The following is a 21,707-nucleotide window of genomic DNA, read 5'->3' as shown; positions in this document are numbered from 1 at the left end:
CAACCTGCTATCCATCATCTGCTGCCCACTTGATTGCAGGCATCACAGATGAGTTGGGACTTGAAGAAAAGATTGTTAAAATATGGAAATGGAGCAGCTTTCCAGCTGCAGTGTAATGCAAGGTGATGCCTGGCCTAACCCAGACTCATGATATAGGCACCAGCCTGAATGGGTTTCTGGTTTTCCATCACACTTTGGTTAAGCAGAAATAGGTGCAAATATAATTCAGGACAATTTTCACTGCTACAGACAGCGAAAGAGGGGTTGAGACTTTGCAGTGATCCCCTTGGTTTTCTCTTACCTTAGGGAGCCCCCATTTGTTTACAGCTTTGCCAGATGCTGATTGGCACAAGCCTGGGTTTAGATTCTCCTCTACAACTATCAGAGCATGACCCAAGGACCATGGTCTCTGAGACCCTGCACCTTGGGTTTACATCTCCTTCCTCAAATGAAACTGTTGGCACATCCAGATCATTAACCATTTCTTTTGGGGTTGCCCAGAGAGGTGGTGGATGCCTCAACCATGGAGGCATTACAGGACAGGCTGGACCAGGCTCTGAGCAATCTGACTGAGCTGTAGGTGTCCCTTTGCAGGGAAGTTGGACTAGGAGACCTTTAAGAGTCCGTACCAACTCGAGTGATTCTATGACTCCTTAGTCACAAATAACCATGAAATTTCAGATTACTTAATCTGTTACCATGTTTTACTATTAAAAAAAACACCAATGCAACATTATATAGGAGCAGGTCCTAAATGATAGGTATATTTTCACTCTGGAGGTTGGCCTAGCTTGAACTTGCATGTGATGGCCACCTCAAGGACATTTTCCATGAGGACTGGTACACAGAAGCCAGAACTTACTCATCACAACTTAGAGAATCATAGAATTGTTCGAGTTGGAAGCAACCTTTAAAAGTCATCTACTCCAATTCCTTTGCGGTGAACAGGGGCATCTACAGCTTGGTCAGGTGCTTGGAGCCCAGTCCAGCCTGACCTTGAATGTCTCCAGGGATGGGGCATGTACTACAACTCTCACCCCATCCCAACCCAGTGCTTTTTGAGCCAGCCAGTCTGGCATGAATTTTATGTCTCAGTGTGCTGAACCTGAGACACACTTTTAATGCAAGGGGTATTTCAGCCAGGCTGCAGTTCGGCTATGATTCCCTGATGGATGAAATTCAGAAGAGTCCAACCAAAATCCTGACCCCATCCCCATTGAGTGATGTGGGTGAAACCCAAGAATTACAAAAGTCAAAGGAGTTTTGCTATTGACTTTGCTGATCATAGCATTTTCCACTTGTGAGTTCAAGAGAAATGACCTAATTGCAGATTTTTGCAGAACAAAATGTGAGTGCACAGGACTTTTTCCTTTGATGGAAAAGATGATGGTAAGGCATGTTGCCAGCAGATCAACATGTCTGGCAAACTGGAAAGAAGTTGCAATGGTATTAAATGTTTGGGAAGATGCAATCTCAGCCTTCAAATTACCACTGAATGCCTCCTGGCTCACTCATTTTTTCCAGTTATAAGGGGCTAACAGTACATGCAAGGAGTATCATTGGAGCATCAGTATTGAAGTGCTGCAGAACCAACATGTTTGAAAATGGAGAACCTGGTTAAAAGGCACTTGGCATTTCAGAGTGATGGTGTAGGTCGTATCTGTTAATAGAGGATCCTTTGTATTCACCTCTCAAGATAGGTCAAGAGACAGATGCATTTAATGCAGATGTAGCCACTCATTTCTTAAAATTGCTTTTTACTTGCTTGAACTTTAGAAGGAAAATTATAAGGAAGCACTTTTACCTCTAATGTATTTAATACATTGTCATGATAAGTAATTCGCTCGGGGCTTTTTTGTTCCATTGGTTTTTATTATTCCAAAAATAAAAGATGTATGTTCAAGAGAGCTTAACTATGCTCTCTAGCCCCTCTATATCCCTGCAGTATCCTTATATATGTCATTTTTCCACAGTGTAATCAGCAGTGCTTTTCAGAAGACCTAACCACAGAGCCATGTCAAGGTCACCACAAACATGCTGGTGTTTAGAGGGAGAAATAAAAGGAACAACTGCCCTCCTTGGCAGCCTTAACCGCTGCAGAGGTGTTACAGAGATAGTCTTCATCAGAGCCTGACTGGGATGTAGATATCGCTGTTCATTGCAGAGGAATTGGAGTAGATGATCTTTAAGGGTCCTTTCCAACTCAAATAGTTCTATGATTCTGCCGGGGAACTGGCTAACGCTTGACAAAAAAGATGAGATAATTATCTAACAATTGGAAACTTTGAAGGCCTCCATGGACTGGTAATGAGATTTAAAAAAAAAAAATCTCTTAGGTCTTCACATTAGAGCAAGGGAAAATGGGCACTGGAATGTCCGTACATCCTCCAAGCCTCCCAGAGCTGCTTGGTGTGCTGGCAGTAGGCACCTTTGCAGCTGGCATCCATACCAGGCATCCCATGAGGGATGTTTTGCTCCTAAGGGAATGGTCCCTTCAGTTATCCTCATTTTTTCCAGTCCTGGCTAAGAAACCAAAAACGGAACAAGCAGTGCAGACATGCTCTTCTTTGTCCAAATCATTCGGCTCTTGAGTCGTGTTTTTGTTGATAGGCTTTCACTCTCTTCTCTGGAATCTGCACAGCCTTTAGAGGACTTGAAGGTACAGATTGCAAGCATTTCTCTCAATGAAAATAAGCATCCTACTATCATGTTTTTTTCTGCCTAGAACCACTTCTGAGTAACACCCATTGATATTTTAATGTTGGCATTGTTGTGCTGTAACACTCTCTTCTGTCTTGCAGAGTTCATTGCTTCCACTACCTGATCCCATTGGCTAAACAAGGGAACTATGCCATCGTTGCCAACGTGGAGAGCATGGACTATGACCCCCTTGTTGTCCGGCTCAATAAGGACATCAGTGCCATCGAGGAAGCCATGAGCGCCAGCCTCCAGCAGCACAAGTTCCAGTACATCTTTGAAGGTCAGACATTTGTCAACAAGTTTGTAAGAGTTTGGTTTTATGAAATGATCTTTCGTTTTTATCACAGAGCTCAGAAGTATTATCTTTCAGGGTAAGACAAGAGGAAATTGTTGCAAACTAGGGGGGAGATTTTGGTTGGATATAAGGAAAAAGTTTTTTACAGGAAGGAAGAGTGGTGAGGCACTGGAACAGGTTGCCCATAGAGGTGGTGGATTCCCCCATTCCTGGAGATATTCAGGGTCACTGGACAGGGCTCTGAGAACCTGATCAAGCTGTAGGTGTCCCTGTTCATTGCAGGGGAGTTGGACCAGATGACCTTTAAGGATCCCTTCCAACTCAAATGATTCTGTGATTCTATGACTCAAACACACACTGTGCTATTGTTGCCATCTACAGCAAATTGATTGGTGAGACCCATGCAGACATAAGTCAGAAACTTGTTGCTTCTTTACCATTTCTGAGTGTCTTTGATAGAACCAATCAACCCATTCTGAGCACAAAAAGGGTAGGCTGATGTACACGCAGGACAGTTCACCAGGAAGCCGTATGTATTGCAGGCACAGCTCTGTTATAGCACAGACCCTATCCAAAGTGTAGCCATTCCAATACCAAAATTAAATTTTGAGAACATTAGCTCTTCTGATGTCTCATCTGTTGTGATTACCTTGGAGAATATAAATCACATCTTGGTTCATCTCCCTGTATTTATTTGTGGCACTGATGCACAGTGGTGTGCCAGGGTGTGATGATGTCAAAATCAGAAGAGTGAGGACTGGAGATGCACTCGTTTTATTGCTGGCAGGGATGAAGGCTGTGCAAGCCTTGTTAGCCTTTTTCTGATCAGCATTTAGGAAGCCTAAGCATGAGCGTACGTTCATAATTCAGACTTCTAATCAATGTTTAGTCTTTTCCAGACCCCTGTACTGAGTGAATTGGGCTACATTTTTTCTATTTTTAATGCTTCATGCGTGGGTACATCATTCTGAGATTTCCTGTGACTTTTAGCAGCCTGCCATGTCCTTCAGTAGCAAAGGAAAGATGGAGACATCACTCAATCAAAAGAAACTATCAGAGAAGCTGTGCATCAAGTGCATTGAAATGCAGCTCATTTTTGCTCTTGTGAGAATTTGCCAGGAAAAAATACCATCCTTGATAACAGATTAGAATAGTATCATTTTGTCAGAGCAGTGGTGGTCCATTGATCTGCTGGAGAGAAAGGAATGGAAAGGTGTGTGCTGATAAATCTGGGAGTGTCCTGTAAAACTCAATGGCTACAATAGTGCAACTTTGAGTTTTTATAGTTTTGTATAGTTTTATAGGGTTTTGTTTTGTTTTTTTGTATTTTTGCTAACAAAGGCAAAACCTTGAGGAAAGCCAAAAAATTCACAAGGAAGATGGTGAACTGTTTCCAGATGCGGTCTGGTGTATCTCTCTTTCCAGTTCACACACCCATTCCATGCCCATTCCCAGGTTTTATGATGAATTATTGCCAGTAAATGTCTTTCTTATTATTTGTTTCTTTCCTTCTTTTACAGGGTTGGGCCACCTCATCTCCTGCATTCTCATCAACGGAGCCCACTACTTCAAGCGCATCAGTGAATCTGGCATCAAGAAAATGTGCAGGAACATTTTCATCCTCCAACAAAACTTGACAAACATCACCATGTCACGTGAGGCTGACCTGGACTTTGCAAGGTGAGCTAAGAGCCTTAATTGTGTTTGTTATTATTGTGATGCCCACCATGCAACTGGATGGGTGGTATGGTGAAGTTAAATGTACAGAAGTGGTAACTGTAATATTCACTTTCCCCCTTTGTTGTGTGGGAGGTTCAGCCAAGATCCCTTCAGAGCTCAGCGTCAGCTCGGTGTGTCCGTGCTGGGTGATTTCTGTTCATGTGATTCTCTTAACATCTAAACTCAGGCAAGGAAATGTTTCTAGATGCAACTGCTGTGTGGAATTTCAGCTGGATGAAGGTGGGACCTCTGATTGCCCAAATGAGTTACGCTTCAGTTTGTTGAAAATTTAAACTTAAGCCATGTCTTCCTTTGTGTTCTGTTGCTCCCAAAATTGTAGCAATACCAAAGCCAAAACTGGACATGGGAGCTCAGCTGCAAGTTTCTTTTCTGTTTTGCTGCTTTATTCATTGAAGGGGGATCATTTGAGGCATTAATCACAGGGTGTAACTCAGCAGAGCTGTGTTGTCTGAATCTCTGTGGAAGCAATCATAGAACCATAGAATCATTTGAGTTGGAAGGGAACCTTAAAGGCCATCTAGTACAACTCCCCTGCAGTGAACAGGGACATCTACATCTCCATCCGGTTGCTCAGAGTCCTGCTCAACATTACTTTGGATTCCTCTCCAAGGATGGGGCATCCACCACCTCTCTGGGCAGCCTTTGTCACTGCCTCACCTCCCTTATTGTAAAAAACTTCTTCCTCATATCCAATCTAAACTCCCCTGTTCTAGTTTGAGACCGTTTCCCCTTGACCTATCAGAACAGACCCTGCTGAAGAGGCTATCCTCTTCTATCCTCTTCAGATACTGAAAGACAGTGGGCAGCTGGGTCCAAGAAATAGCCAGAAGAAGAGCCTAGAACTTGCAATTGATGGCTTGTAAGCTCAGATGACTAAAGTTTTGCATGACGCTCAGCTGTGACCCTCTGCCAACACTGGTGTCACCATTTGGCCATCACTCTTGGAGCCTGAATTACTGGAGAAGTATGACTCCCTTAGAGAAGGGAGAGGAGATATGACTGAGTGCCTCATTTACTTGGGCTCTCATATGGGGAATGATCTCATTATTGAATTTGTCTTTTCATAATAACATTGACGTGGGGAAATTATGAATGCTGAGGCCTGGAGGAGAGAGAAGAGAGTGAGAGCAATAGATCCATTACTAATTCTCCAGGGAATAAAGTTCCCAAATTGAATCTTTCCTTTTTAATTTTTTATTATTATTATTTTTTTTCCCCTGATCTGTTGAAATGTTAAGTAAATTAGCCCAGTTTTTTGGCAGGCAGAACAGGACTTGATCATATGCTGACAGAAACTGGCACCCAACTAATGAAATGCTGACCAAGTGCTGTTGGAGGCTGGCTTGGTGCTGGCCATTTTCCTATGGCTCTTTGCAATCTGCGTTGAATGACAGATCTGTGACTTATGTGCTGCATAATTTGACGTGGAGTTTGAAGGGAAGGGCGAGGAGGGAACACATTCCCCCCTTCTGGTCTTGCTAGATGGATGATCATGCAAGCAGTTTTCACAATAGGAAGCACTCATATAATGTATGGGCTACGTGGCACATAGATTTTCTCCTGCATCATTTGAGATGCTGAGTACCATCACTGAGAGCTCACTGAGGTACTTGTTCTGTACAGCAGCATGAGTTCCCATGCAGATTTCTTCCCATAATACAAATTCAACAGCTTGTTCCTTGTTTTTTTTTGTGGGGTTTTGTGGGCTTTTTTTTTTTTAGCTTTCTTGACTGCATTGCTTCCCTTTTTCTTTTGGGGCAGACTTCTGTAATGTAGAGAATATGTTTTATTCTTTTGTTCTACAGATGACTCCTGAATACTCATTATCTGGATTACCCTTTTACATATACAAGGCATCTTGTGCATCTAAACCCTGCCCTGCTCACCTGAATATACAATTACCCGAGCAAGTCCTCACATTACCCTAGGGAGTCCAGTTGCTGAGGTCTATTCCAACTGTAAAATAAACATAACCATTCACACCCCAAAAGCATAAAAAAGCATCAATGTGGGATAAAAGTGATTTGTGCTTCTGTGATCTCTCTCATATAGCAATCTGTGAATGCTCTGCGCAGTGGCCGACTACCGGTTTTGCCTTTTTTAAAGGTAGGAAGTTGAGAGCAAGTGGTTATTTCACATGTAGGATCAGTGGCAGAGTTGCAGAGGAAATAGGATGAGAGGGAATGGCCTCAAGTTGCACCAAGGGATGTTCAGTTGGATAGTAGGAGAAACTTCTTCTCTGAAAGAGTGGTGATGCATTGGAACAGGCTGACCAAGGAGTGGTAGAGTCACCAGCCCTGGAGGTGTTCAAGAATTGTGGAGATGTGGCACTGAGGGACATGGTTAGTGGGCATGGTGGAGATGGTTGGTGGTAGGACTGGATCATCTCAGTCTTTTCAAACCTTTATGACTTTACAATTCTTCAAGACTATTTATGTGCTCCACAGAGCACTGGTATTCCTCTTTCGTCTCTGTCCCATTAGATGATGTCCCTTCATTCGTAGGCAGTAGAAACCCCGATCAGGGAAGGTGGACGAGGAAGATCTTCCTCTTCTGAAGCCAAGGTCATGTAGAGGGTTCACAGCAAAATCCTACCCATGTAACACAGATAGTTCTGGTGAGACTCTTGCAGGTTAAACCACGTTCTTCAAAAGATTTGCAACCTGCAGGTGACAACAGGCTCTGGCAACATGTGCTGCTTTGGGAACAATGCCATGGAATAGGAAGAATCTGTTTCAGATGGGTTTTGCTTTGCGATTCTCCATTCAAGGTAGAGTGGAGAGGGAAACTCTCTGCAGAGCATCACAAAGCAGAGATGGAGCACATTTCCAATGGAAAGAAAGAAATTGCCAAGCCCTGTGAGCTGTAGGAAGGAGTATCTCCACCACAAGAAGAAAGGGTAAAATAGGCTGGTTCTGTCTGCTAAGGTGTCACAAAAGGACGTGTATCAGTCTCTAAGTTTCCTGCAAATATGAATAAGGTTTTCTCTTATGTGTGTTCCATATCTAGGCCAGCAGAAATGCAGACAATTATTAGGACATCCACCACTATATTAAAGAAAAAGTAGTATTTTCTTTCTGTATATAGCATCTGATCACATGCTGCGAAGTCTAGAATAGAGCATGGATTCTGAATACCTCCACATTTGGTAAGATTCAGACCCAGATTTAGATTTCTGTCATTACAGGGATAGAATTCACTTGCAAATACAGACTCCAGTTCAGATCTTTTCTTCTCTATCTCCTTTACCTCCTCTCTATCCACCTGAAATGTAATTACATGTTTATGCAGAGATTTCATCAGAGACATTCAAAAAAGGCTTAGGCTTCTGTTGAGACTTATCCTTACAGAAAATATCATTCAGTTCTTAGATGTTCATTTTCCATTGGGAAAAAAAAAAAAAAAATCACCACTTTTTCAGGCACACAGCAATGATAACATTGCCCTTTTCCCAAAAGTTAATGGAGTTGATTCTGAGGGAAGGGAGGGGACTGGTGGTGAAATGTGGCTATTTCATACAAAGCAGTATAATTCTAACCTCTGAGATGATGGGTTTTGAGTGGTGCTACTCTTCATTATTGGGTCTGAAAGCATCCTTCATCCTTTCACAGTGAAGCAGAGCTGTCTGTACACCTAAGGGCTGTTTCCCTGCTGCTACCATTCAAGCTAGCAGTTGCAGTGACCATCCATCCCAAAGGACCACTAACATCTTTTCCTGCTGCTGAAGATGTTAACAGGGTCATTGGTTCTGGCCACAGCTTTCTAATAATGTGACACCCACCTTATTCCTGCTGGTGGATCCTGGCCATGCTGGAGAAATCCACAGTGCAAAGGCACAGGGAGAAGGCATCAGCATGTCAGGCAGTTGTCCTCAGATCGGACGTGAATAAAGCTTTGAAATGCAGTTCAGACACCTGTGATCAAATGTGTCCGTATACAAACTCCGCTTGAATTTTTGCTCTTCACAAAAGAGAAATGACCTTTGCTTCCTCTCCCCACCAAAATACAGTTGCAACTGCTGCTCTGACCCCGTTCCTTCATGCCCACATTCCCCCAGTGACACCTGTGATGCTATGGTGTAAATGCTTGGATACTAACATCCTTGGGGCAAACACCTTCCCTGCACCCATACAGCCACCGACAGCATCAGGGGAGAGCTGCACCAATTCTTGCACTGATTTCAAAGTAAATGAGGACTGGGAATCAGCAAATCCATCTGAGCTGTGCTCTGGCACCTAGAAAACCCTTAATTTTTGCTTGTAAGTTTGCATGAATCACAGCAGCAGAGTGGGTATAGACCCTCTGGATTTTGTTCTATCTCAGCTGGTAGCAAAAGGCAGAGAATGACCGTGTGCTAAAATTCCCAGTGCAAACAGGCACACTGCTTTCAACACAAACATCCACAGAGGTGGCTGTCCCATCCAGCCCTTTGAGGAGCAGGATTTTGGAGGAGGCTTTATTACAGAGTGTTTTGGGTTCCTTTCCTGCAACGACCAGCAGCAAAGGATTTGTTTACTGTGGAGAGTTAGGAGAGATTTATGCCTCCTGCTCGATGCTGTCCCATGCAAGTTGAATAAGCAATAACATGCTGCCATCTACTGGGTGCTGCACAGGGTAAGGAAAGCCAATGTGCCTTAGAGATCCCAGTGCTCTAAGTCCTTTTCATTGCCTGATATTATTTCTCTTCCTGGTTTTCGTCTTGATATATACATGAACTTGTGCACGTTGAGCCCCAGGTTAAGCAGATTGGAACTTGGATCCCCTTGATTCATTGGCAAACTGCTCTTCTGCTCTCAGGTCCATCTGCAGTACTCCTCCACTACCTCTCTTCACTTGTGGTTCAGTACTGGACAGCATTCAAAACAGCAAATGTGGGCCATTTAATATTATTTTGTTTGAATAAAACTCACATTGGTTGATTACAAAACCTGGGTGCCAACCACTGTAATATTAATCACTGAGAAAGGGATGAGACTTGGTACCAGGCACAGGGCTGTGGCCAAAATAGCTGAGGTCTACCTGCGGACAAGGAGCAGCCATTGCCTAAAATCTTGGGTCCCTGTTGACCTAAGTCATCACCTCTTCTTCATGTCAGAGAAAGGAATTTTGGTTCCAAAGTACAGCAGAACCACTTCCGTCCTGAAAGAGCCATGAGATTCTCCCAAACTGATGGATTTTAAGATTTGGGGTGGAATTTCAACACACGTGAAATGTTCTTTCCCTGCATGGCAGTGACAGCAGATGGCTGGAAAGTGTGTGTGGCTCCCAATACTGGATAAGTGCACACATACCTATCCTATGGTGTCTCATTAGGGCTGTACAGCTGTATGGGTTGAACCCCCTTTGTTTTTTTTTTTAAATGATGGGATATTCTGGCACGTAGGAGTAGACAGGCTGGTCTCTGATCCATCCCTCTTGATTCAGTGTTAGAGAGAACAACATTTGTTCCTAAAAGCTATATATTTGTTAGTCTGGAAGAATTCTTCTCTCCTCACTTTGTAGCCCAGTGCAGTCAGTGCTGTGGAAGGTAAAGCTCACCAACCAAAGTTTGTAGTGTGGATCCTAAGACCCATCCATATGGAGGAGCCAGAAGCAGAACAGGCTCTGGAAGAAAAGCTTTTCTTCACTGACAGCGTGGGAAAGATGTGTTATCTCCATCTCAGTGCTGGACTCATGTTTTGTATCTGTGGAGCATGCCCTCATTTTGGTTTTGCTGTTTTTAATTAACAAAGCTGCTTTAGTTTTCAATTAAGGACTTGCTTACAACAAAATCTGTATTTTCTTTTCCTTTCTTTTCTCCCTTGTTTTCTCCCCCCTGTAGTTTCCACTGAGCTTTGATCTCAGTGCAGGTTTAATTAGCTGTAATTAGTGGTTTCACTGCATTAACCAAAAATCCCAACTATAAAGGATTAAAAACATCCCTCAGCTTGATGACTCTCTGTCCTTTCTCCCATTCTTCCCCTGTTTTGGGAGATCAGAGACTGCTTCCCCATATGGTGCTTCAGCAGATGGGTGCTGCTGGGTGATGCCCCATGCATCCCAATCAGCCACCCCACTACATGTGCATGAAAACTATGCTGGAACAAATCACCCATCCACAGAGTTTAATTTCCAGTTAAATCTGCAGCTGCTATGAGTTTTAGCAAGGCATCAGTTTATGCCTTCATGACATTTTATAGAGATACTTCTTGGAGTTTCTGACTCTGCAATACAATAGATTTGCAGTAAGGTGCCAGTTATAGACTGGAAGAAGACTGGGGATCACAGATGGATCCCTGTTCATTGTGAATCAAGTATTTCTACGTGGCACAACTGTGTCAAAATCAGGTGTTTCAATCTTGTGCGTGTACCCCATCTCCTTGTAGGGCCAGGAACCAAAAGACTCTTTATCCTTTCCTCAGATGAAGAGTTTGAAGTTCAGGTTTAAGCTTTACATCCATCAGTGTTTAAGAAAAGAGTTTGGACAGTTTTTTCTTTTGAACACTGGGTCACTGAGATGTACAGGAAAGGCAGCGCATCTTGAAGTCTTTCAGTAGTTTTCAGGTCATCTCACCACAGCACTGGGAACTCATACTCTGAATCCCTCAGCCTTGCAGGGCTCAGAAGCCATCTTTCTCTGTCCAGGTTCATCATTTTGGGAAAGGAAGCCTTGCCAAGGCCAGGAAATGCACTTCTTTTGTGGATTCACAGCCATCATCTCCAGGTATTGCCTCAAAAGCAGACCTGTGCTCAGGGAAGTGGTGAGATCACCATCACTGGAGGCATTCAAGAAGTGTGGAGATGTGACACTGAAGGATGTGGTTTAGTGGTCATGGTGGGGATGGGTTGACAGTTGGACTGAATGAGGTCTTTTCCAACCTTAATGATCCTATGATCTTCCCACCTCATAGCATCCTGATGGACACCAGATGAGAATGGATCCAAACACCTCTGGTTTGTCCAAAGTACTCCTCCCCCAGAACAGCACTTGGTACTTTCTCTTGTCTCAAAAACTACCTCTGAGATACCTTCAATTTTATTACCTCTGCAAAACACGTATTGTTTTGCAGAGGTAATAAAAGAGATTGTGGATGGTGATTGCATATTGCTCCATGATGCCATCTTCCTCTTCCCATTCTTTTGGTTATGTCAGCATAGCAAGCACTGGTGCAACACAGTAAATTAGAGAGGGGAAATGATCCAGCTTGGGGGGAGAAGGGATATGGTTTGCTTTTTACATTATTTTTTCCTCATTTTTGGCAGGATCAGCTCCCTGGTCTGGTTCACAGCAGGCCTTGCAAACAGCTGTGCTAGCACAATCAAAGGAGAGGGAGCAAACAAAGAAATGAGGTGTAATGCTCTGAAATGATAATGTTCCTGAAAATTGAACTTTGCCTTAAGTTAAGATATCAGGTGTGAATAAGAGAATTGCTGTAAGTAGCACCAGAGATGCAGCAGGAAGAACAAACACATCCTTGTGCAGAAGGCATTATTACTCTTCCCTCCTCATCTTTGGCCTCACTCCAGCCTGAGGATGGACAACTTTCATTCTCAGGTTTGCTGAGTAGCAGGTTTCTTATTCACTGTGTGTATATGGGAAATGCCTTGCCTGCTGCTCTTTCTTCCCATTAGAAAAAAAGTCCAAGATGGTGATTTGCCAGCTGTTCAGAAGCAAAGGACCTGACTCTTGGGGGATGACATTTCTCCTGTTTGTCCTTAAGTAATTTTTGCATAATGAGAGCACTTGAGCACATGGAGATGGAAAGAAAGTGGCTGGAACCACCGGGTAATGGCAGCATGTCCCTCCCCTACCTTTGGTGCATGCATGGATTATGAATTCCTCAAGGAAGGGATTCTGCTAGCTTTGTAATTAAAACACTCACCAGGCATTTTGCAGAAAAAGAGGCCCTAGAAACCCAAAGAATGCACACTCATGTCCAGCAAGGCATCCAAGCCTCAACTTTCAGATACAGACATTGACCCACTGAGCTTATAAATACTTGCTCTCTAGCTCCACAGTCATGTCTCCATCAGAGCTGGTTACCCTCAGTCCTTTACAGTGAGCGGTGAGAAGTGAGCACCTTTAGGTTGTGATTCTCTAAACTTCTTTAAACCAATTGAAACGAGATGCAGGGCCACCTCAGCAGCTGCCCAGGCCGGGAAGTGACTTTGCAGATGTGTAAATCAATCTGTAAGCACCCTTGGGAGGATTTACTCCAGGTAGCAGCCCCTTATTAAAAGGATTAGGGGGCCTGAAATTGTTTGGCACTTCCTACATCCCCAGTGTCCAAACGTCGTGATGTGCAAAATCCCATCACATCCTCTCTTTGCTGGTATTGCTCCCTATAGCAGGAGCATCTTAAAATACCCATTGCGTGCTGGAAGGCAGCTGTCCTGCCCAGGCTTTCCGCTGTTGACTCAACATTGAATTTTGATCAGCCATTTCGCTTTTTCCCGGAGGTGCTTTTAATCTTCGCACTGTAACCTTTAAAGATAGAGGTTTTAGCGGCCTCCGTAATGATTTTCATGTGGTTGTTTGAGTTGCTCCAAGTAAAGAGATTAATTCAATTTTCCTACACTGGAAATGGAGTGAAAAAACAGAGAGACTTCATTGACTTTCTCCGCTTGGTTCTTGGTGTGTTAGTGAAACAATCAATGGAGGTGAACTTCTCAGCCATCCAAAGCCTGCATTCACATTTCCAGGGACACAAGCTCAGGAAGATGCAAATAAACATTTTTAAGAAGTGTTTTTGGCTCTTAGGCTTGGCCACAGCGCGTTCCCATTCTGCATTAACAGCATCAGGATATATTCTCCTGAAATGAATTACAAATTCCTCATTTATCCCTGAGGTGACAGTCTTTTGCTGATATGTGGTTTCTTGAGACTAATAAGTTTTGAATGTCGCTGGGAAAAAAAAAAAAAAAAATCAAAGTAATTACTTTATGTTCCCAAGCTCCTTATTTGTGTAGGTGCCTGTGTGTTTATCTCTTTCTGTCATGCTGCATTGCTAATGGTAATTAAAGGGAAAGGATTTTTCTTTGTAGAAGTTTTTCTTGTTACTTTTTACCTTTAGTGACGTTGGTCTCCCTGGAAATACTGACCAGTTACGTGTAGAACTGCAGCCACTTATTGTAAGTTCAGGACATTTTGACTGTCCAACTGGAACTGGGTCATTTTGTTTACCCAGGCCTGCAGTGCAAAGCCCTTGGCACTGTTTCCCACAGTATTCTCTTGGAGAAGCTGCAGTTCATTCCTTAGACACGTGCACCCTTTGCTGGGTAAAGAACTGGCTGCATGGCCAGGCCCAGAGAGTGGTGGTGAATGGAGTTAAGTCCAGCTGGTCAGGAGTGCTGTTCCTTAGGGGTTGGTATTGGGTCCCATCCTGTTTAATATCTCTATTGATGACGTGAATGAGGAAATGGAGTGCACCCTCAGTAAGTTTGCAAATGGCACCAAGCTGGGGAAAGTGTAGATCTGTCTGAGGGTAGGAAAGCTCTGCAGAAGGGATCTGAACAGGCTGGTTCAATGGGCTGAGATCAGTGGCCTGAAATTCAGCGAGGCCAACTTCTGGGCCCTGTACTTTGATCACAACAACCCCAGGCAATGCTACAAGCTTGAGACAGACTGGCTGGCAGACTGCACAGAGAAAAAGGATCAGTGGCTGTTGGTCGATGCTCAGCTGAACATGAGCCAGCAGTGTGCCCAGTGGCCAAGAAGGCCAGTGGCATCCTGGCTTGTATCAGAAAGACTGCATCCAGCAGAACAGGAGGTGATCGTTTGTCTGTACTCAGCACTGGTGAGGCTGTACCTCAAGTACTTCTTCAGTTTAGGGCTCTTCTCTACAAGAAAGACATCGAGTCCCTGGAACATGTCGAGAGAAGGACAGCAAAGCTGTGAGGTGTCTGGAGCATAGTCCTATGAGAAGCAGCTGAGGGAACTGAGATTGCTCAGTCTGGAGAAGAGGAGGATGAGGGGAGGCCTTATTGCCCTCTGAGGTCATGGTGAGGTGGGGGTCAGCTTCTTCCAGGTAACACTGACAGGACAAGAGGCGATGGCCTTAAGTTGCATCAGGGGAGATTCAGGTTGAATTTTAGGAAAAAATTCCATGAAAGAATGGTCGGGCATTGGAACAGACGGCCCAGGGAAGTGTCCGAGTCACCATCCCTGGAGGTGTTCAAAAACTGTGGAGATGTGGTACATTATGGATGTGCTTTAGTGGGCAATATTGTTGGTAGGTGAACAGTCGGACTAGATGATCTATAGAAGAGTGCCAAAATAGAAAGCGATGCCATCATAAAATGGCTTAGGTTGAAAGGGACCTTAAAGATCATCAAGTTCCAACCCCCCTTGCCATAAGTTGGTTGCCCCACACCAGATTTGGTTGCCCAGTGCCCCATCCAGCCTGATCTTGAGCACCTGCAAGGATGATGAGGCATCCACAACTTCTCTTCCAGCCCTTGTTGTGGACCCTCAGCATTTCTCCATTCCTGCATGGCTGTGGCACATCCCTATACTGCCTGGCAATGCCTGTTGTCCTGACTCACACGTTGGTGGCAGATGGCTGTCATTCAGCTGGTGCGGCTCTCACCGATGTGCGTGCTGCATGGAGTGGCACAGCTCCCCTGCAGAGCAAACACATGCTGGTTTTTAATTCAAGACACGAGCAGAATGGCTGAAAAGGAGGAGTGGGCTTGTAAAGCTGAGCTTGTTTAGCTTGGAGAAGAGAAGGCTCCAGGGAGGCCTCATTCCAGGACTTGAAGGTAGCAAATAAACAGGAGGGGGAACAGCTGTTTACTAGGGTGGATAGCGATAGGACAAGGGGGAATGGTTTTAAACTGAGACAGGGAAGGTTTAGATTAGATATTAGGGGGAAGCTTTTCACATAGACGATGGTGACAAACTGGAACATGCTGCCCAAGGAGGTTGTGGATGCCCCTGGAGGCATTCAAGGCCAGGCTGGATGTGGCTCTGGTCTGGTGGTTGACGACTCTTGCACATAGCAGAGGGATTGAAACTGGATGATCATTGTGATCCTTTTCAACCCTGGCCATTCTATGATTCAGTGATGATACTATTCTGTGACACTGTTCAAAAGAGGTCAAAATTTGGCTCCAGGCTGCAGATCCTCTGCAGATCAGAAACCTTCAGAGTCATCCCATGGGAACACACATCCCATGGGATGTTATACGTGAATGTGAACCGCATGTCTGAGCCCTCACAAATACTGCTCCAAAAACAGCTTTAAGAAACTGCCTTCTGCTTCCATGCTTAAAGGCAGGTTCTGTAGGTGTGCATTTGTGCTGCAGGTGTCGTTACCCTCTGGGGGACTTTCCACATAAATGCACAGCAAACAGCTATTAGAGAAAGGAGAAATGTCATAAGAAGAGAAGTTTGTGTGGGCCTCCCCCCAAAAAAGGCAAGGAAAGGGAAGACCATCAGCATGGAAAGAACAGTCTTCCCAGACATTTGTCTGCAGCTGATATAAAGGTAAATATTGGATTGTCAGCTTGAAATGCATCTCTATTGCCTACCTCCAGCCTGCAAATGGAAGCAATTAGAAAAATGTCCTGCTTTTTTCACAGTAGGCTGCTTCTTTCTAACACAAGCCCCACAGATAGAAAGACACACGCAAGTCTTTAAGTAGCAGATTGGTTTATCCTGTCAGTCAGATCTCATTAGAAACTGCAATGCTTCATACCCGGTAATCTGCTCAGAAGCCACAGATATTGGTGCAGTGTGATACCTTTTTTAAGAATTGCCACTCATCACTTTTCCATGCACTGAAGTCGTATCTTTTTCAGGGGTCTCTTTCTTAGATTGAGCCAGGGAGCAGAGTGTACGTGCTGGCACCCAGGAATCAGAAATGCTTCACCTGGAAGGTGTACCAGTTGGCAGGGCATGGCTGATAGGAGAAGAAAATGGTGCAGAAATGGCCAGTTTGGAAAGGGTGGTTTTCAGAGTCACGTGAGTGAGGGCAAAAGAGCAGGGGGCGGCAGTGGCACAGGGCCAATTCCTGTCAGAGGGAAAATGAGCAAAGTGCCTGGTTGAGTCATGCCATACTGATGGGGTTAGGGAGGAGCAAGACATCTGAATGGAAGGGTGCAATATAGAAGTCACACTGCAGAGCCAGACAAGTTTCCATCTCCTTTAAGTTGTGTATGGGAATCTCTCCATGACCAGGAAGTCCAAGAAATGTAGCTCATGCCTATAGAAGTAAGAGCATTTCTCCAAGTATCTTGGAGGCTTCTCTCTGACTCAGCGTGTACTCAGTGATGGGGAAAGTGGTCCAGGGAATCATCACTGTTATATATCCAGGTTGGATATTAGGGAAATATTTCTCCTCAGGAAGAGTGGAGAGGCATTGGAACAGGCTGCCCAGGGAGGTGGTGGAGTCATCATCCTTGGAGGTGTTCAAGAAAGGGGGAGATGTAGCACAGAGGGACGTGGTTAGTGGGCATGGCAGGGATGGATCAATGGTTGGACTGTTATCTTAGAGGTCTTTTTCAACCTTAATGATTCTGTGATTCTCTGATCGCTGTCTGACCTGCTCGTCTCTGGGCAGGTGCTATTGGCCACAGATTTGGGACACCAGAAGATGGACTTTTAGTAGACCCTGCATTACATGGCAGCTCCCTGGGTGTTTGTCTTATCCTGCAGGGATGAGCAGACCCTAGGATCCCTGTGACCAACAACACTGTGCCAACATGTTCCAATATCCAACTGAGACCATTCTATGATTCTATGAGAAATGAAATAATTCTATGAAATACGCTTGTACAAGTACGTGTGCTCACCTTGTCATGTGCTCTAGGCATAGCAGTCACACTCAATTGCTTTAGGACTGAACACATAGAACCACAGAATCATAAAGGTTGGAAAAGACCTCTAAGATCAGCAAGTCCAACCATCCACCTACCACCAATATTGCTCCCTAACCAGGTTCCCAGTACCATATCTATACATTTCTTGAACCTCTCCAGGGACAGTGATTTCACCACCTCCCTGGGCAGCCTGTGCCAGTTCCTGACCACTCCTTTGGAAAAGTTTTCCCTAATACCCAGCCTGAAACTCAAGGATCTTAGGTTGTCTATGCTCCTTGTGTTGCCATCCACAGAATGAGGATCATTTAGGCCCAGGGATCTGCAGGCCATTCTGGGTGATGTTTCCGACATAGCCATTAGGGTGTGCAACACCCTCAGTATCACTGGGATTTCTTTTCCTGTGTCACATTCCAAACCTGAGTTGGCCAGTGAAATTTCAAAGGCTGTTGTTCCACATTTGAGATGCTGAGAGCTGGGGCTTATGCAAACATCTTTAATTACATTGGGAACTTTCCTTTCTCAGCAATACTAAAGCACTGACGATTAGGGTGGTAATTTGTCCTCCTGCTAAGGAATATTCTCACTTCCAGTTGATTTTCTATGGGTTCTCCAGAGCCTTTCTCTAGAGCAAGGGACCACTGATCAGTATACAAAGAATCCACAGCCTCACACAGAGACCACCAATGAGGCCATCTCCTGGATTTGGGTTCTAATCATGTTCTTGATTAGAGAACAGGCTTGAAGTTGCCTCATATGACGGCAAGTTGCCTTGCTGCAGCTTTGGATCATGGAAGATCAGCTCCAGGTCATCACTGAACTCTTCAAGTTCATACGGTAGCATTCTGTTTTTCGTATTCTGCCACCTTAGTGGCTTTCATCAAGAGCTTTCCCAGATAAGCTGTGTTCCATGTGAGCTGGACTTTGGTTTGAATGTCCTAACCACCGTCTGGCTTCCAACCTACGAGACTAAAATGCTGACTGCAAGGGGAAGCTGTGATTTTTACAGCTAAATCAGGAAAGAACTGAGTAAACTAAGAGAATGGTTCTTCAGCTGCAAAAGGTGACTGACTCCAGGGCACGGAATCCCACAGGGGAATGCAGATCAGGCAGTTCTTGTATGCCCAAGGAAGGTCCTGTGGTAAGGCTGACATTAAAAATTCTGACTCAGATGCAGGAAACACAGAGTTAAGGAGGTGAATTATTGATTGAGTGCAACTATTACCATATCTGACAGATGGAGACTGTCTGGGAACGTTTTGCAGAGTGGCATCTGCACTGTGACTGATTGGCATCCCTGAACTTTCACACATCAGATGCAGAGTATCAACACACAAACTCTGATGCAGCAATTAAATCTGTCCTGTAATGAACCTGGGCTTGATAACCAAGAGAAATCCATGCACTCACTTGAAGACTGAAAGTCTTAATTCTTGTATTTTAGCAAGATATTAAAATAATTACATCCAGACCACTGTGCTTGAATCTATACTTATGATGCCAGCATACATGAATATGTATCACCTTCAGGAAATGATCTGCAGTGTGTCATCTCTTACTTGGATTTCATTGAAGGCTGTAAATCTTGCCTTGTATTTTACAATTTGTATTCCAGATTTGAGATCAAACAGTACATACAGGATATAAAATTCAGATGGCATGTCATGTCAGGGACTGTTAGAGTCATTATGGTTGAAAAAGACCTTTAAAATCACTTAATCCAACCGTTCACCACCCACCAATATTGCCCACTAAGTGTCATATAAGTGCATTGACTTCTAAAGATGAAGTGAGTCCCTCCAGTGCGTACAGAAGTCATACATTAGAGATGGATTCCACACTGTGTTGTTTTGTGTGCAAAAACGGAGAGAAAAAGAAAAGAGGTGCAAATAATAGCAAGTTCCACGCTTTCATGAAGAACAGCTTGTATTATGAAGAAGCAATATGTAAAATGCATCATTTTATAATAAGATTCAGTGTCTTCGTGTTCTCGGTTGTTTTCTTAAGCCCAACACAACTTGGTAAATGATTGTGTTTTTTTGCAATCTGTTAACTGCTTGGCACGCCGCATGAGATTTGTTCTGCCTTCACTTGTAGCATGCAAATGGGCAGATTCTCAGAATCACCAGGAAAATGTGCTTTTTTGTCTCTGGAGGACATTCCAAGTTTGAGACTCGTGGTGAAGCTGGCCCTCCTGGGAGGTTATCAGCATGGAGATGGCTTTTACTGGGTTGTACCAGGTTGGATAGTCAGAAAAATGGACTGTTGGGAAGAGTGGTACAAGAGGCTGCCCTGGGAAATGGTGGAATCATCATCTTTGGAGGTGTTCAAGAAACATGGAGATGTGGCACTGAGGGACATGGTTAGTGGGCATGGTGGGGAGGGGTTGATGGTTGGATTGGATGGTCTTAGAGGGCTTTCCCAACTTTAATGATTCTGTTATCCCATGATATCCAGGCTGTTGCAAGCACGAAGGGCTTCAGCCTGACCCCTTAATGTCAGCAGACCATAGTTTTCTCAACCACAAAGCATAAAAGCATCTGTTTCATAAAACAGAGATGTGCTGTAAATGGTATTTAAGTGCTCTGAGATACACAAATTGAACTGGAAGAGAAAGTTAACGAAATAATACAAAAAATTACAGGTCCGGTGTTCACAGCAGAGTTCTTTCAATAGTGTCAGGATTTTGTACAATGAGAAGATGCATTTCAGGAATGAGATAAAATTAATGATTCAGGGTGATTTCTCTAGTTTTAATGGCCGTGAGCTACTCCATCAGTTTAGAAACAGTGCTGGGATTCTCTCCTCACTCTATAGGGACCAGCCATGGAGCCATCACCTTTTGCAGTGAGGTCATAACATTTGCAGCTTGTACCTAAAGAATAGTAAGCAAAGACAAGCAGATCTGGTTTGTTGGTTTGTTTTTTTCCCATACACTGGAGAATGGAGATAGAAACCACAGCCATGGCTATGGGTTTTACCTTGCTCTGGCATTGCCTTGATGATTGGCTTCGTCATACATGCTAAGAGGCTTGTGCTGCCTAGCAAAAAAATATCCTGGCATGGATCTGTTGAGATTGTTGGAGGTAAAATTTCACCAAGAACAGGCAGGAGAAGCCACAGTTGTGCTGCGCACAGCAGCATCCATGCTCACTCCGGGGTAAGCAAATGTTCTTCCTTTCAGGAGAAGCAGACTTAAAAAGTAGTAATTGAAAGTGACTTTCTTGCTTTGCCCACTACAATGCTGTAGAGAGGCTGTGACTTTCCCCTCTTTTGCCCTAGGCATGTTAGAGAAGGAGAAACAATTCAAACCAAAAATATTGCTGCTAGAGCAAATGAGTAACAGCTGGCCATAAATACATCCAGCCTGCAAATCTGAAGCTTTCCAAGCATCAGAATTATTGAGAACTGGCATATTAAGTGTGATGAGATGTTCATGTGGGCAGTGGCCAACAAACAAGGCTTGGAGAAGAATGCTGAAGCCTTTAATCTTTAATTCCTCCATTGAGGAGACATAAAGTCCACAGCTTCTGACCATCTAAAAATCTGGCATTAAATCCACACTGGTTGCCTGGTTTCTTTGTAGTAACCAACCTCCATATGGCACTTCAACTCAGTATAATGTACTTTAGTGCAGAATGAACTGGCCTCGCACCATTCCTTGTCCATTCATAGATGGGAGGTCATTGTCCTCAATCCCCTTAGGTCATGGTGGTGGTAACTCCTTGCTGATGTGCCCAATGGTAGGGTTTGAGGCTGCTGTATGGTTTTATTATCCTGTTTGCTTGGATAGATCTTGCCCAGTGTTGAGCAAGTAGCAATCCCTGCACTGGATATTAAAAAAACTTTGAAAGAGTGGTGAGGCATTGGAACAGGCTGCCCAGGGAGGTGGTGGAGTCTCCCTCTCTGGAGGTGTTCATGAAAGAGGTAGATGTGGCACTGAGACACGTGGTTTAGTGGACACGGGAAGGATGGGTTGGTGGTTGGGCTGGATGATCTTAGTAGTCTTTTCCAACTTTAAGGTTTCTGTGATTCTGTTCTTCTGTGCTTCCTCAGTCACAGAGGTTTCTAGACTTGCACAGGATAATGGATGGTGCTACCAGGAGAAAACACAGTAGTGCTATGAGGCAAGTGAATATAAAAACAAGGACTCTTGCATGGGAAGCATCAACAC

General features: G+C 44.1%; 1 protein-coding gene across 4 annotated transcripts in view; it reads left to right on the top strand.

Annotated features, from left to right (window-relative positions):
* The window catches only part of EXOC4 (exocyst complex component 4), a 398,652-nt gene that overhangs the window by 365,308 nt on the left and 11,637 nt on the right, over positions 1-21,707 (top strand). For all 4 annotated transcript variants that reach the window (XM_048925488.1, XM_048968403.1, XM_048967537.1 and 1 more), the window contains 2 exons: positions 2,802-2,980; positions 4,516-4,675. In XM_048925488.1, coding sequence (XP_048781445.1) covers positions 2,802-2,980; positions 4,516-4,675 — 339 coding nt within the window. The remainder of the gene's footprint in view (positions 1-2,801; positions 2,981-4,515; positions 4,676-21,707) is intronic.

This window comes from Lagopus muta, chromosome 1 (assembly GCF_023343835.1).
Source record: "Lagopus muta isolate bLagMut1 chromosome 1, bLagMut1 primary, whole genome shotgun sequence".
NCBI classification, from domain to species: domain Eukaryota; kingdom Metazoa; phylum Chordata; class Aves; order Galliformes; family Phasianidae; genus Lagopus; species Lagopus muta.
Note: the sequence above shows the minus strand (reverse complement) of the source record. Positions and strands in the feature narration are given on the sequence as shown.